We start from the raw sequence: 14,558 nt of genomic DNA on the forward strand, positions 1-14,558 counted from the left end.
CTCCAATTCTGTAGGATCTCTCTTCATATTCTTGATTATTTCCTGCCTCTTTCCTGGCGACCTAAACACTCAGAACTTTTAGCCCACCCAGGGACACCATTCCCTGGGTTTCTAAAACACTCAGGGGTCACTCCAGGTAAACTGAAATAACTGGGCCCGCAAAATAACCACACAAGAGACAGAAATACCTTTTTCTTGGGGATGTTGTGACAGCTCCTCTGACCTTAAGGGAGAGAGAGCCCACACATGCTGACGCTGACCCCTTTTATTCAGGAGAAGCTATTCAAATGAGGCAAGGAGTCAGGTTTCAGGGGGCTAAGTCTAGCTTCATGATGTCTGCTGTCAGCAGTTGACTGACATCTAGGAAGGCCACACCCAAGGACAGAGTAAGAGAAGGGAACACAGAAAGGGGGTTTCCATGGAACATTCTATCCCAAACAGGGCAAGGAGTAATATTATAAAGGAATAGGTGAGCATAGCTCCACCCATGGGGCTGTAGGAAGGCACGTCCATGCATGAGACACAGTCACTGGAACCCTAGAAGACCTGGGCTATCCAGCTGCCACACCTTTCAGCAGAGTCAGACCCAGTCACATGCTGGTTTGGCCTCCCACAGTTTCCTTTGCTGTGAAGAAGATCTTAGTTTGATACCATCTCACTTATTGATTCTTACTTTTTGTGCTTCTGGCATATTATTGAGGAAGTCGGTTCCTGAGCTGACGTGATAAACATTTGGGTCTACTTTTTCTTCTATTAGATGTAGGGTCTCTGGTTTAATTCCTAGGTCCTTGATTCACTTTGATTTGATTTTTGTGCACGGTAAGAGATAGGAGTTCAATTTCATTCTACTACATATGGATTTCAAGTTTTCACAGCAACATTTGTTGAAGAGGCTATCTTTTCTCCAATGTATGTTTTTGGTGCCTTTGTCTAGTATGCGATAACCACATTTATGTGGGAATGTCTCTGTGTCTTCTAAAGAACGACGTCTTGATGTTACAGTAGCCAATATGGTCTAGAGGGAAGGCTGCTGAGGGCCTCACCAGCCTACAAAACAGGACAGATGTGTTGATTTAGCCCTTCTATACAGTCGTGCAGGTAGGCTAGTTCCCATCTGTAAAACAAAACAAAACAAAAACAAAAACATTGTGGGCTGGAGTTTCTTTTCTCAGATTTATCTCTTGGAAAGACACATTATTTGTGAGTTGCTCCTTGGCCAACTACCAACTACTACCATATCTTCCTGTGAGCATCCCCAATCTCAGGGCTGTTTGGTCAGATAAGATAGAGGACACTCTAGAACCACTCTAAAGCTTCTTTAGCAGTGTAGTGAGAGGCCCTTAGCATATACTCTTACCTGATGTGGACCACAAACCTCGACCTTTTCTGTAAGGGGCTGGGATAATTTGTGAAAAATCACAGTAGAGAATTCAGGTCTTGTCGTTTTAGGCCCCCAAACCCAACAGCATTGCTTTTACTTCTTTCCTCCGTCCCTATCTCCTCACCAAACTCCCAGTTAAAATGACCCAGGATTTTAGATCCAGGTGGTTTAATAACTACCCACAAATTTTAAATCAAGGTTCTTCTGTTTTAGTCATTACTTTCATTACTTTTAGAATTTGCTTTATTTTATAACCATGTGAACAACTATTTTGACATATGAGGTTTACTGGTTTTGTTTACTTACTACCATTTATTTTAAATACCACATCTTTTAATTCCTTCCTCAGATGGCTTAGAGTATTTCTCTGAGTATTTTTTCAAAGAAGGGAGTTGTAGACATTAAAATCGTTGTGCTCCTTATATGCTGAGAATGACATTAAAATGTCACAACTTAGTTAAATATTGACTTTTGAAATCACAGATTTGTTTTCAAACTTTGATACTGAATCATTGACTTCCAACATTTAGCATTGGATCAGATATATCTGGTATCAGTCTGATTTTTCTTTTGTAAGAAATCAATTTATCAATTCTTTGATAATGACTTACATGTGCTATGGTCTCTTTATAGAATTTTTTACTGTATGTTGACTTTACTAGATCTGTATTTCATTTATTTTCTTCCTTCTCACACATTATTTTATTCCTTTCCTCTGAGTTCTAGATAAAAGTTCTGAGCTTGTATTATAAACTTCTATTTTCTATGTATCTAGTTTATCTTTTTCATTGTATTTTAAAGTACCCACTTATTCTATATGTATGCATGCTTATGTATACATGTTCATGCATGCAAGTGGGTGTTTATGTGTGTGTATACATGCTTATGTATCCTAGCTATATTTGCTGAAGATGACAAAAGCAAAGATACTCCACTAGCAAGAGCCACGTTGTGCTCAAATCTATTTCTAATACTGTTTCCCACTGAAAGGAACCAGGGCTACTCAGAGTAATGGATGATTCTGAGAACTGTGGTAGGGAAGGTACAAGATGAGTCTGGAGTATCTTTTATACCAGAAAGTAAGGAAGTGTTAGATTAACAAAGTGATGGTAGCTTGTCACAAGTATATGGGAGGGATATCAACAGGCCAAATCTGAGACAATTTGAGCAACTAAGTAATATAGTAACAAATTCTAAACTATCAAAAAAACTCCAGTAATTTATTATACATAGTAATATTAAATAAATAAATAAAGATAAATAAGTATAGATTCGTGCTTACAGTAGAATACCAAGAGCTAACTGGCAAATGTGGAGAGGGCTGGAGTGGTAACATTCTGTAACTGTTACTGGAGTAAAGATCTGGTTAATCAAAGCAAAAGACAAAGGGTTAGCTGGGTACATCAGTACTCACTTGTAATACTAGTGTCAGGAGGTTGAGGTAGGAGAATTTCAAGTTCAAAGCCAGCCTGGGAAACTTACAAGACCTTAATCTCAAAATTGAAAAAGAAGGAGGGTTGGGGATATAGGTCAGTGGTAGAGCACCGTGGGTTCAATTCTCAGTAATAGGGGAGAGGGGCTTAATTTGTTGAGGCAGGGAAAGTTACTATTAGAAAAGCCAGCTCAACAAGAAGAAAGAGGACTACTATTACAGAGTCATTCTTGCTAGGAGACTGACTGAGTGTGGCTTATATTGGTGGTTGGTGGGTGTGCCCAGACTGGTGAGCAGCTTCAAGAGGGCTGGATGATACATAACTTATCCTGATTACTTAGCCATGAGGTGTTTTCGGTTTCTATAAGTCTCAAAAACAAAGACCAGTATTTCTTTTGGCGGTTCCTGCGCTGATTAGCTACGTATTTATTATACAATGGACCAGAAAGAGATGGGGATAACTACCCCAAGGTCCTCTTGACTGTCAAACTCTTGGTAAGGAAAGAGAACATCCTTTCTTTATACACACTATAAACTCCTAGCAATTAAATTAAAACATCCTTCCTCAGCTATGTGAAACAAAGGCACAAAAACATCCCAACGCTTGATTTCATAGGCCATCATAATAAATATTGGATCAAGTAAGGATCATCAATGGATGACAAATCTGGGGCAAGTTTGATGAGGAGCAGAATTAAAACCATTTTAGAGTCAAACCTGAATGACTGAGGAAGCAAAAGAAACAGTAATTAGTGGAGAAATTCAGCAATTTAATCAGAATTAAGATCACCAGTGAAAAGCAGGCATGTGTCTCCTGATATCATACAGGAAGGAGGACACACATCACCTATGCTGTGGTCCAGCTGAGAATGGAATAATATCATGAAAAAAAAAATCATAAAAATTCAGTTTGAAGAACTTTCTAGTAACAAAAAAGGAAGAATGAGGACTATATGGTATTTCAAAAATGTTTGTTACAAAAGACAAAAACTATGGAAATGTTCCAGATTTTAAACTTAAAAGACATGACAAATAAGAGCAATATTTGACCCTAAATTATATATTATACCTGAGGGGAATCAGTGCTATACAGAATATTATTAATTGACAAAATTGGAATGAGGAATATAAAAATATTGTAGTTGTGATATATTAATTAATTAAAATTAATTTAACTCAATAACTTAGTAAGGCCCTAAGCAACTTAGTGAGACCCTGTTTCTAAAAAATAAATTAAATTTAAAAGGCTAGGGAGGTAGCCCAGTATTAGAGTGCCCTTGAGCTTAATCCCCAGTAAAAAAAAATTAATTTGATAATCATCTTATGATTATATAAGATAGTATTCTTATTCTTAGAAAGTACACACTTTGGGAATACATTTGGGGATAAAGGGATAACCAAGATTTATGTAACTTATCCTTAAATAGTTCAGAAAAAAAATTTGTATTTGTGTTCTCATGCCCATATACATAGAGAGCATGTGAACACAAATAATAATGGTTAAATTTTAATAAGTCTACCCAAAATTATTCACTGGAAATCCTTTCCAGATAAGACATTTTAAAATGCAATGGAAATTACTGAATAGATAATATGAAAATGTTCACAGAAAAAAGAGAGAGAGAAATGTGCTAATTCAGTAGCTTGTGAGATGAATGGAGGAAATAATTGCCAATGGCAAACACAATAAGGAGCTTCACTATTTATCCCTATGCAGGCCAGATTTTCTTTCATAGTTATCTCCCTGGACTTCTCTTAGGCTATTCATTCATTTATTCATTCACTCAGCAGATATTCATTATATGCCTGCTGTGTACAGGCTTGAAGTACATTAAGGAACAAATGACAAATCCCCATTTTAGTCAGAAGAAAAAGACAACAAATAATAAACATAAGATAAAACTAAATTATGTAGTGTATTAGAAAGTGATAAGTGATCCAGGGAAGAACAAAACTGTTGAGAATGCTAGGAAGGGAAGATAGCAGTTTTTATGGGACAGTTACATAGTCCTCATCATGAAGGTGCTATGTGAGCAAGGACTTGGAGCTGGCATGGGCATGAGCCATGTTATTCTCTGAGGGAATAGTGTTCCAGGACGAATGAACTGTAATCACTCACACACTCACACACACACACACACACACACCACTTTTTTTTCTGATATTATGGGCTCTTGACTGACCATTTCCCAACTAGCTCAGGTCTTAGCCAGCCCTATTCCACAGGAGATGACAGTCCAGTGCCTCTGCCAATCTGTGGGACTCATCCTATCGTACTGCAGCAACACATATGGCACCTGTACCGAGTGATCTCTGAAAACATCAGTGAATGGAAGTGCATGGCTTTTGCCAAGGTGCTAATACACCTCCTTAGAACTTTTGCCTGGGAATAAGGATTGCAAGGGTGGGGTTAGAGGAGGGTTTCAAGCTGAGAGTGAGCCCTTTTTCCTTTAGTTCAACCTGTCTATGGCCCAGGAAAAGACAAATAGCTGGCTGACAGAGGCAGCACGGATGAGTACCACCCTGGGACTGCACAGTCCAGTGCTGCAACGCTGCATGCGCATGCTGGAAGAGTTCCGTAGCTATCTGCCCTTGCTTACCAAACTGGGCAGCTTGCAGCTACAGAACCCTAACTACCAATCCCTCCTGAGAGGTATGTTTAGTTAGAGTCAGAGGGGAGAGGAAAGTGGGGATGCAGAGTATAGAGCAATGCAACAACTTAATTCTTTGTTGTTTTTGCTGAAAACATTTTTCCTCCCTAGATTGCTCCCCGCTTTCCCCCCAAATACCATAATATTCTTTCTCCAACAGATAAGAAAATTCTAATCTCCTTTCTGTAGACTACCCTTTGCTACTTGGAGGGGATGATAGTGGCTGGGCTTTGCTTGGGGTCTTGGTTTTGAGCTCTGTACTGTGCTTTGCACCTTGGGTTCTGAGCTTTTGTGCACTAAGATCCGCAGTCTGGGCTGGGCTCTGGGTCTTGCATCTGGACCAATGGTAGAATTGAACTCTAAAACATGGGTGGGATTCTGTCACATGCTGGGTGTTCTTCTGACTTGTCTCTTCTACCTCTAGCTTTAGGGCTGAACATTCACAATATGGAACTCCTAACACTGGGCCAGCTGCTCGCTTGTCCGCTGCTGGAGTTTGCAGATCGAATCAACCAGGTGGGAGTCCACAGGAGAGAGTTAAAAGAGGTGGTCCAAGCCCAGTACCTGTAATAGAGTCAATCAAGGGCTAGTAGTTCCTTGAGACACAGGGGCAGTAGATGTTGGCATGTAAGAACAAGTCCTTAAGTCTTCAGATGATCTGATGGGTGATTCTAGACACCATATGACTGAATGTTCTCCCTAGGAGAAGGAAATAGGTAGCAACCTCTAAGTGGTAGGCACACAGAACAGCAGATGTTTCCTAACATTTACCCTGTCCCAAAAGAGAACAAGCTGATCAAAGTATTATCTGCTCAGTGAGAGCCTTGCACAAAGGTAGGTTTTAACCTGCCTGGGCTATCTTTGGAGCCTGATGGTCTCACTTTACTTCCTGAACCCTGTCCCTTGAGTTTGTCTCAGACTCAGTCCCTAAGTCCTTGCTTTAAAGCTTTCTCCTCAGCCATCTGCCAGTCCTGGCATCTGAGACCCAGGTGTTCCAGGTCTGGCAGTGTGAGAATGAACGAATTCATGCACAAGAGAGCCTGAAACAGCTGCAGAAGTACTGGGAAACGTGCCATCTACGCCTGCTCAACTTTATCCTGCATGTACCCTATGAGCCCCCAGCCTCAGAGCACTCTAAGAGGCAGGCCCTCCGCAGCCCCCAGTGGGAAATAGTGGGCAAGGACAGTGGCACCTTCATTCTTTCAGGTGAGACTCAGCTCTTTTGACCTCATGAATGCCTTCTACCTGGGACCATTTTCATCTATTACATCTACCAAGCCCTGACATATCTAGTTTCTTTAGCTAGGGCCCAATCATTACTGGGTAGCCTGAGGGATCAGTCTGTTCTGACAATTTGTCTTCCATGTAGCTCTCATACTCTTAATCTCCATGGGATATCTGTCCCCTGTCTACGCACACACACACACACACACACACACACACACACACACATCTTTCCCCTAGCCAAGGCCTGGCTCCTTTAGAGATGGTACTTTCTTTTCTGGATGTAGTAAAAAATAACCATTCCTCATGATTATTTTGTCTTTCAATGCTTTGTCCTCTAGATTGCACCCTAATGATTCATCCTTATTCACCCATTCTTTCTTTCACTCATATCCTCATTAAATTTACCAGCCTCCTCTGTGCCAAACACAAGAGACTCTGAGGTTTACAGAGAGTAGCCCTGTCCCATGGAATAATGCCACCTCAGCTTTTTCCTCCACAGACTACAGTAACTTACAAGATTCTATACATGGAAGTCTTCAGACGTTGTTTAAGATACTGGCCATCCAAAAGTCAGGAGACTTACACAAAGTAGCTTTGGAGTGGGTGACCATCATGAATAGCCTGAGTGAGTGCAGGCCTTTTGCTGGGCTTATGGATGGAACCTGAGGTGGGATGGCCAAGAGGGATGGGGGTAAGAGGTGGAGGCTGAATGGAGAATATCTGAAGGACAGATTGAGAATCTCCTTCAGAGATATTTCTTCACATGGGGTGACCAGGTCTTTATTTACAATGAATGTTTTATTTCCCCTAACAAGGTCCCTGGGTCCTGATGAGCAGAGTATTTTAGTTGGGCTTATGGGGGTACCCATGAGGCCAGGAGCAGGCTGGACCTACTTGCAGAAGCTAGTACTCTGGTGTCTCTCTCCAGTGTCCCTCTGGCTGCTTCCATAGGTGCCCTGCTAGAGGTGTGGGTGATGTTCCAGCAGAAGTGGATTTTTATAAACAAAGTTCTACATGAGATGAAGATCCAATTTCCCTGTGCTGATCTGGTAGGGAGTGGAGTCGAGGCAGAGTGGGCAAAGGCTCCTGAATAGTGGTGGAATGGGGAGTTGCCATTTCACATTTACACTCATTTTTACCCTCTCCTTCACCACAGAATGCTCGTTTCAAGGTCATGGATGATCAGTATCGGACCCTGATGCGCATCTCTGTAGCTGACCCCATGGTTCTGTCACTTATAATGCCCAGTGCCAAAAGGAGCCCTTATTTCCAAGGCCAGCATCTACAACAAATGCTGCAAGCAGGATCAGTGGAGCTGGAGAGCATCATCATGGCTCTAGAGAGTGTGCTCTATGATGTATGTGCCCAATTCCCCCGCCTTTTCTTCCTTAGTGATAGTGAACTCGTGGCCTTGCTAGCTGCCCCTCTAGAGTCATGTGAAGCCCAGTTGTGGGTCAAACGCTGCTTTTCTCATGTGCGTGCTGTGAACTTCCAGTCCATCTCCCAAAATAATGAGAAAAACATGGATGACCAGGATTCAAGTCCAAACAGACAAACTCAGGTAGAGACACTGGCTGTGCTAGGGGAAGGTGGGGAGGAAGTGAAGCTGCAGCAGCCCCTTCTTCTGCATCCAGATCTCCCCAAGTGGCTGGCCTCTTTGGAGAACTGTCTGCGTTTGATACTAGTGCACAAACTGCAGGATTGTGTGGCTGCCCGCCTTACTCTTGTTAAAGGTGAGGCCTTTAACAAGCTGCCTCAGCAAAATCAGTTGGCCCCGCAACTAAATGTCCAACACTGGCTAGATTTAATCCAGGCCTTCCCATGGCAATGTATACTGATAGCAGAAGAAGTGGTGTGGCGAGCTGAGATGGAGGAGGCTCTGCTTGAGTGGGGAACCCTAGCCATGACTTCCAGGCATATAGGCAAGCTAGAGGTACTGGTGCAATTTATACGAGCCCAGAGGAGCTCCAAGGGTGGACAGCCTCTGCCCTCTGTCCGCCAAGCCAGCCTGTTTAGTGCTCTACTGGTTATGGCAGTAACTCACAGAGATATAGCACAACTGCTAGAGAAACATCACGTCAGTGATCTGACAGACTTTCACTGGGCCCGCCAAATCAAATATCACCTGGGTTCACCTCATTTGATCCCCAAAAGTCCCCTGCAGAGTCTTATGACTACTATATCTAAGGAATCCTCTCTGACACCAGCTGCATGCTGGATAGATGTGCTGGGCCGGTCCTTCCTATATAATTATGAGTACTTTGGGCCCAGACTGAGACCACTACCCAGCCTGCTGCCTGAGAGGCCAGTGCTGGTTCTATTATTGGCCCTGGAGGAGGTGGCTTGTGGGACTCTACTGGGCCCTGATGGTGTGGGTAAGACAGGGTTGGTGAAGAGCCTGGCACAGGCTCTTGGCCGCCAGCTGGTAATGATGCCCTGCTTGCCTCAGACAGAAGTCCGATGCCTGAGCAACTATTTGAATGGTGCCCTGCAGGGTGGTGCCTGGCTGCTATTGGAGGCAGTTCACCACTTGCCTCCTGGCTTGCTGTCTGCCCTGGGCCAGCGCCTGGCTGAACTGCAATACCTCTGTGCCCCACTGTACCAGGAGGCTTCCCAAAGCACCAGCACCATAGATCCCACTAAGCCTCAGCTTCTTGGCACTGGCTTCTTTGAGAAACATCATGTGTCTGTGTGCTTCGGCTACGGCTGTCTCCTGACACTGCGTGCCCTGAGCCCTGTTGTGCCTGCCAACCTGCACCTGCTACTGAGGCCTGTGGCACTAGCACTGCCTGACCTACAGCGAGTAGCAGAGCTTACCCTGCTGGGTGCAGGTGTGCGTAATGCCTCACTCATGGCTACTCGCCTATCCAAATTCTTCTCCTTAGAGCGTGAGCTGGTGTCTGGGCATCTGCCCTGCCGCTTGCCACTGCTCAAACAGATACTAGAAGATACAATTCAGACACTAAATGAGACCAATAAGGAGGAAGTCAACTTCCAGCATTCCAGCAGCCAAGCAGCCATGGAAGAAGCTGCCCTACTGCGTGCCCTGCTACACTCACCACTGTTCAGCATCCTTGATGGGCCCCACTTACACAACCTCCAAGAGCTGCTCAGTGGCATTTTCCCTAGTGCTAGCCAAGTGTTAGCAGAGCCTATGGTCCACAGGCTGATGAAGCCGTTGGTGGTGGAGGAATTGCGGCAGGTAGGACTGTATCCTGGCTCTGACATTTTGGGGTCTCTGGAGCAGCTGAGTCAGGCCCTGAGCCGGGCCTCAGGCATTCTCCTCCTGGGCCCTGCAGGCAGTGGAAAAACTGCTTGTTGGAATGGCTTATTTAAGATTCAGAATCGGCTGGCAGCTATGGAGAATACCTCAACTCAAGGCTGCCAACCTGTGGAAATTACTCACCTTTACCCCAGTGTTCTCAGTTCCCAGGAGTTTCTAGGAAACCTAGAGGGCCCCTGCTGGCACCATGGTGTCTTTCCCAGGCTGCTTCGTGCCCAACCTCGTTGTAATAGCATGGGCCCAAAGGAGCAGGGAGAAGAATTGATGGGGATGCAGCACTGGATAGTATGTGATGGGGCCTCTAGTGCTGCTTGGCTGGACTCCATTACTTGCCTCCTGAGTGACTCTTCCCAGCTTAGCCTCCCCAACGGTCAACAGATAGCACGACCCCCAGGTACGTTTCTCTTGATGGAGATAGCAGATGCAAAAGGCATGTCCCCAACAGTGGTGGGCCATTGTGCTCTAGTCTGGTGTGGTGGGGAGCAGACTTGGCAGTGTATGCTTAGCATCTTGATGACAGCCCTGCCCCATGAATATCGCTTGCAGTCCCAGACAATCACTGAGCTCAACCACCTGGCTGAAGTTCTAGTGCCTGCAACATTCAGATTTCTTACCCGCAAGCATGCCAGTTCTCTATTGCAGGTACATGGGCAGCAGGCTGTCTGCCCAGGTGTGGCAGAAGTCACCAGCCTGGCACGTATCTTGCGTGGTCTGCTTGACCCCCACCTGCGCCTAGATGAGGAAAAGAAGGCACATTCAGGTGGGAAGATGGAAGGCTGATGTGAGAGGGATGGGGTCTTTAGGATAGCTGGGATATAGCTGGAGCCAGAAATATGGGGTCTTGGTGGAGCTGGGCCAGGAGACTAACAGTGAGAAGTAATATGGGCAACTTCTACTGTCCACCCTCTTCCCTGACTCCTACGTTTTGCCTACTTGGACTCCTGTTTTGCCTGTGGTGACCATTGCAGAAGACCTCAGCTCTAGTGATCCTGTGGCCCAACACTTAAGGTCTTCAAAAAGTGGCTCTCTGAACCAGTCCCAGGCTGACAGTGATGATATGACAAATAAGCACCGGGAGCACTTGCTGGTTGTCAGCAGCTTCCTTTTTGCCCTGATTTGGGGCTTTGGAGCCCACCTCCATTCCAGGTACATATAGGGGTAGTGGATGGGGGATGAAGAAGGCTGAGATGGACTCACCCATGGCAGTTAAAACTCATATGACATCACTGTGGGTATATGGTATATTGTATGTGTCACAGATGGAACTGACACTTTTGCCTGTGTGTCCATCTGAGCAGACTTTGGCCCCTCTTTGATACCTTCATGAGGAGTTCTATTAGTTGCATCTCCAACTACCCTGAACCACCACAGTCAGCCTCAGTGTTTGATCTACATGTAAACACCGAAGATGGGACACTAGTCCCCTTCACTGGCCAGTACCTGAGCAGTCGTGTCAAGGGAACTCTGGGCACCTTCTACCCATCTACCCAGGTATAAAGCACAGTGGGTCAGCAGCTAGGGTTGGGACTTGTGGCTACATTAGGAGCAGTCCATGCTGAAGGCCCATCTGAGGCCTTCTTGCTTCTTTTCTTTCTTTTGGTTTTTCTTTCTCCTCTTCCTTCTCCCCCTCCCCTCCCCCTCCTCCCTCCTCCTCCCTCCTCCTCCCCCCTCCACATCCTCTCTCCTCCCTGCCCCCCCACCCCCCTGGGTTGAACTCAGGAGTACTAGGGAGTGCTTTATCAAGGATCTATATTCCCAGGCCTTTTTATTTTTATGTTTTTATTTTGAGATAAGATCTTGCTAAGTTTTCTGGTGATGTCACTAATTTGCTGAGGCAGAACTCAAACTTGCAATCCTCTTATCTTAGCCTCCCAAATTACTGAAGTACAGGCATGCACAGTTGTGCCCAGCTCCCATTCTTTGATTTTCAATTCATAAGAGAACACTTGTAATGTTCTCCAAGTACAGCTTTAAGATAAGCCCCCATAGAACTGTATTTTCAATGATAACTGCCCTATCCCTTGCCTCAGTAAGCCTTGTTTCTGTCCTGCAGACTGAACGGCTCTTATATGTGGTGGACCTGCTTTTGTCAAGGGGACAACCAGTGCTCCTTGCTGGAGAGGCAGCAACAGGGAAGTCAGCCTTTCTGGAGGCGCTTGTGGAGCCAAATCACTCTTACATATCTAGTAACATCCACCCTGCCTTCAGTTCTGCTCACCTTCGCCTCCTGCTGAGCAGAGGGATCCAGGGCCAAGCACAAGCTAGTCCATGGCCCGGGCGTCAATCTGATAATAAAAGCTCTCTCCTCTTCCTGCTGGAGGATCTGCACCTGGCCACTTCTGGTGAGCTGCTGGGAGGAGGGAAGGAACTACTGTCATCTCATGAGACTATAAAATTCTTAGCAATATTAATTGGCTCTCAAATATGTGTCTGAAGTTCAAACAGTGTTTCATCTTTTTTCTTTTTTTAATAGATAGATACAATACCTCTATTTATTTATTTATTTTTGTGTAGTGCTGAGGATCAAACCCAGCACCCTCACACAGGCTAGGCAAGTGCTCTACCGCTGAGCCACAACCTCAGCCCTCAGTGTTTCATTATTAATATCTTATCATTCTACATATGTTCCCTGAGCTTCATGAGAATGGAAATTTGTCTAATTCATTTTGATATATCTGACGTGAAGTAAATGCACAATAAGAGTTTATAGAAGAGATAAAGGAAAGGAGAGAAATTGTGATGTAAGTTTGGGATATTCAATTTTAAAAGTTCTAAAGTGTTATAGCTCCAGATGATGACATGTTCTAAATATGATCACAGGGATAAGTATAATAGGTTTTTGAAGTCAGGGAAGTCAATGGATCAAGGCATTGGATGGGTTTCCAGTCAAACACTGAAGTCCTTCATGGGATATATTAGTGCTTAAATAGTAGTAAAAGGTACAATTTACTATGTACTAAAACCTACAAGCTTTATATCTCATTTAGGGTTTGTAAAAACCTGGTGATATGGAATTTATTGATTACTTTCAAGATGAAGAATCTTATACCACATGAGCAGAATCCAAAGGAGATCTGCATCTGATGTCTGGGCATCTGCCTTGTCGCTTGCCACTGCTCAAACAGATATTAGAAATATCTAGTGTGGACCAGCAATTGCTGGGCTGTGCACTGATTTAAAATCTCCAGAGCAATTGTCATTCAGTGAAGAGATTGGAGCATACCTAAACCTAAACCCTGCCTCTAGGAGTTTGGTCTCCAGGGTTAACCCTGTAATCCTTGCAAACCACCCCCAAGGGTGGAGCAAGCATCATACTCCAGATAACCTTACCTAATCTCAGAGAAGGGAAGCTAGAATCTTTGAACTCCAACAGAAACAATTGTTCAAATTTTCATTGGGATCCTTTTTTCTTTTTCTTTTTTCTCTTATATTTCTACCTTTTTTAAAACCAATTTTTTTCATGCATCAATTTATTGAGAATTAGGATTAGTATATTTCAGTTTTGTATTCTTTTATTTTTACTTTTTTCTGTTTTTAATTTTTTAAAATATATACTATGTATATATTTTTCTCTCACTTATTCGTGCCCCTCAATTCTTTCTCTCTTTTCTTCTGCTAACAGTCAACCTCTACTATTCTCTCTTCACACTTCCTATAATTTTTTACTTCTATTTTCTCTCCTCCTCCTTCATAAACATCACATCCTACAACATTTCTGTTCTCTATATGACCAGCATTTGAGATTGTAAACCTTTTTGCAAACTTACTGTTTTTATTGTAGTCAATAATTGATCATATTATTTCTGTTTATTGCAACAAAATTGTAGATGTCTTAGGAGGAGCTACTTGGTTTAAGGCTGTATATTGTTTGCATTGGTTGCTGTTATTTTTTTTCTCTCCCTCTTAATTGCAAGGTACTAGAAACATTCAGGGACAATATAAGTCTACAGGGTAGAAACTGTACTGCCTCAGACCCATACTTATAGATAAGTAGCCACACAAACAATATGAAAAGGGAACAAATCCCCCCAAATGAAACCAAGATGCTGCAATAATAGAATGCATTCACACCTAAAAGTAGGAGAAATGTCAGAGAAGGAGTTTAGAATGTACATAGTTAAATTGATCTGTGAGGTTAAAGATAATGTAAGAAGTGGAATCAGAAAATTCAGGAGGTGAAAGATCACTTCAAGCACTAATCTGCAGCATAAATAAAGAACTCAAAAAACTAATTACCAAAAAACCAAATAACCCAATCAATAAATGGGCTTCTTCTTCATAGTAGAAATCACAGTTGATCAACATAAATGAAAAGAATGTTCATCATCTCTAGCAATTAGAGAAAAGCAAACAAAAATTAAGATTTCATCTCACTCCAGTAAGAATAGCAATTATCAAGAATACAAGCAACAATAAGTGTTGATGAGGATGTGGGGAAAGGGTATACTCATACATTGCTGTTGGTACTGCAAATTGGTGCAGTCACCCTGGAATGCAGTATGGAGATTCCTCAGAAAACTTGGAATGAAACCACCATTTGACCCAGCTATACTACTCCTTGGTATATAACCAAAGGTTTTCAAA

The 14,558-nt window shown here is 43.4% G+C and overlaps 1 protein-coding gene across 1 annotated transcript in view; it reads left to right on the top strand.

Annotated features, from left to right (window-relative positions):
• Nucleotides 1–14,558, top strand: part of Dnhd1 (dynein heavy chain domain 1) — a 96,260-nt gene that overhangs the window by 42,737 nt on the left and 38,965 nt on the right. Inside the window, exons 16-25 of the mRNA XM_076842412.2 lie at nucleotides 5,040–5,167; nucleotides 5,268–5,466; nucleotides 5,889–5,980; nucleotides 6,463–6,670; nucleotides 7,191–7,316; nucleotides 7,643–7,740; nucleotides 7,848–10,734; nucleotides 10,943–11,120; nucleotides 11,273–11,465; nucleotides 12,028–12,316. Of these exons, the coding sequence (XP_076698527.2) occupies nucleotides 5,040–5,167; nucleotides 5,268–5,466; nucleotides 5,889–5,980; nucleotides 6,463–6,670; nucleotides 7,191–7,316; nucleotides 7,643–7,740; nucleotides 7,848–10,734; nucleotides 10,943–11,120; nucleotides 11,273–11,465; nucleotides 12,028–12,316 (4,398 nt within the window). The remainder of the gene's footprint in view (nucleotides 1–5,039; nucleotides 5,168–5,267; nucleotides 5,467–5,888; nucleotides 5,981–6,462; nucleotides 6,671–7,190; nucleotides 7,317–7,642; nucleotides 7,741–7,847; nucleotides 10,735–10,942; nucleotides 11,121–11,272; nucleotides 11,466–12,027; nucleotides 12,317–14,558) is intronic.

The sequence above is a fragment of the Callospermophilus lateralis genome, chromosome 2, assembly GCF_048772815.1.
Source record: "Callospermophilus lateralis isolate mCalLat2 chromosome 2, mCalLat2.hap1, whole genome shotgun sequence".
Classification (NCBI taxonomy): Eukaryota; Metazoa; Chordata; class Mammalia; order Rodentia; family Sciuridae; genus Callospermophilus; species Callospermophilus lateralis.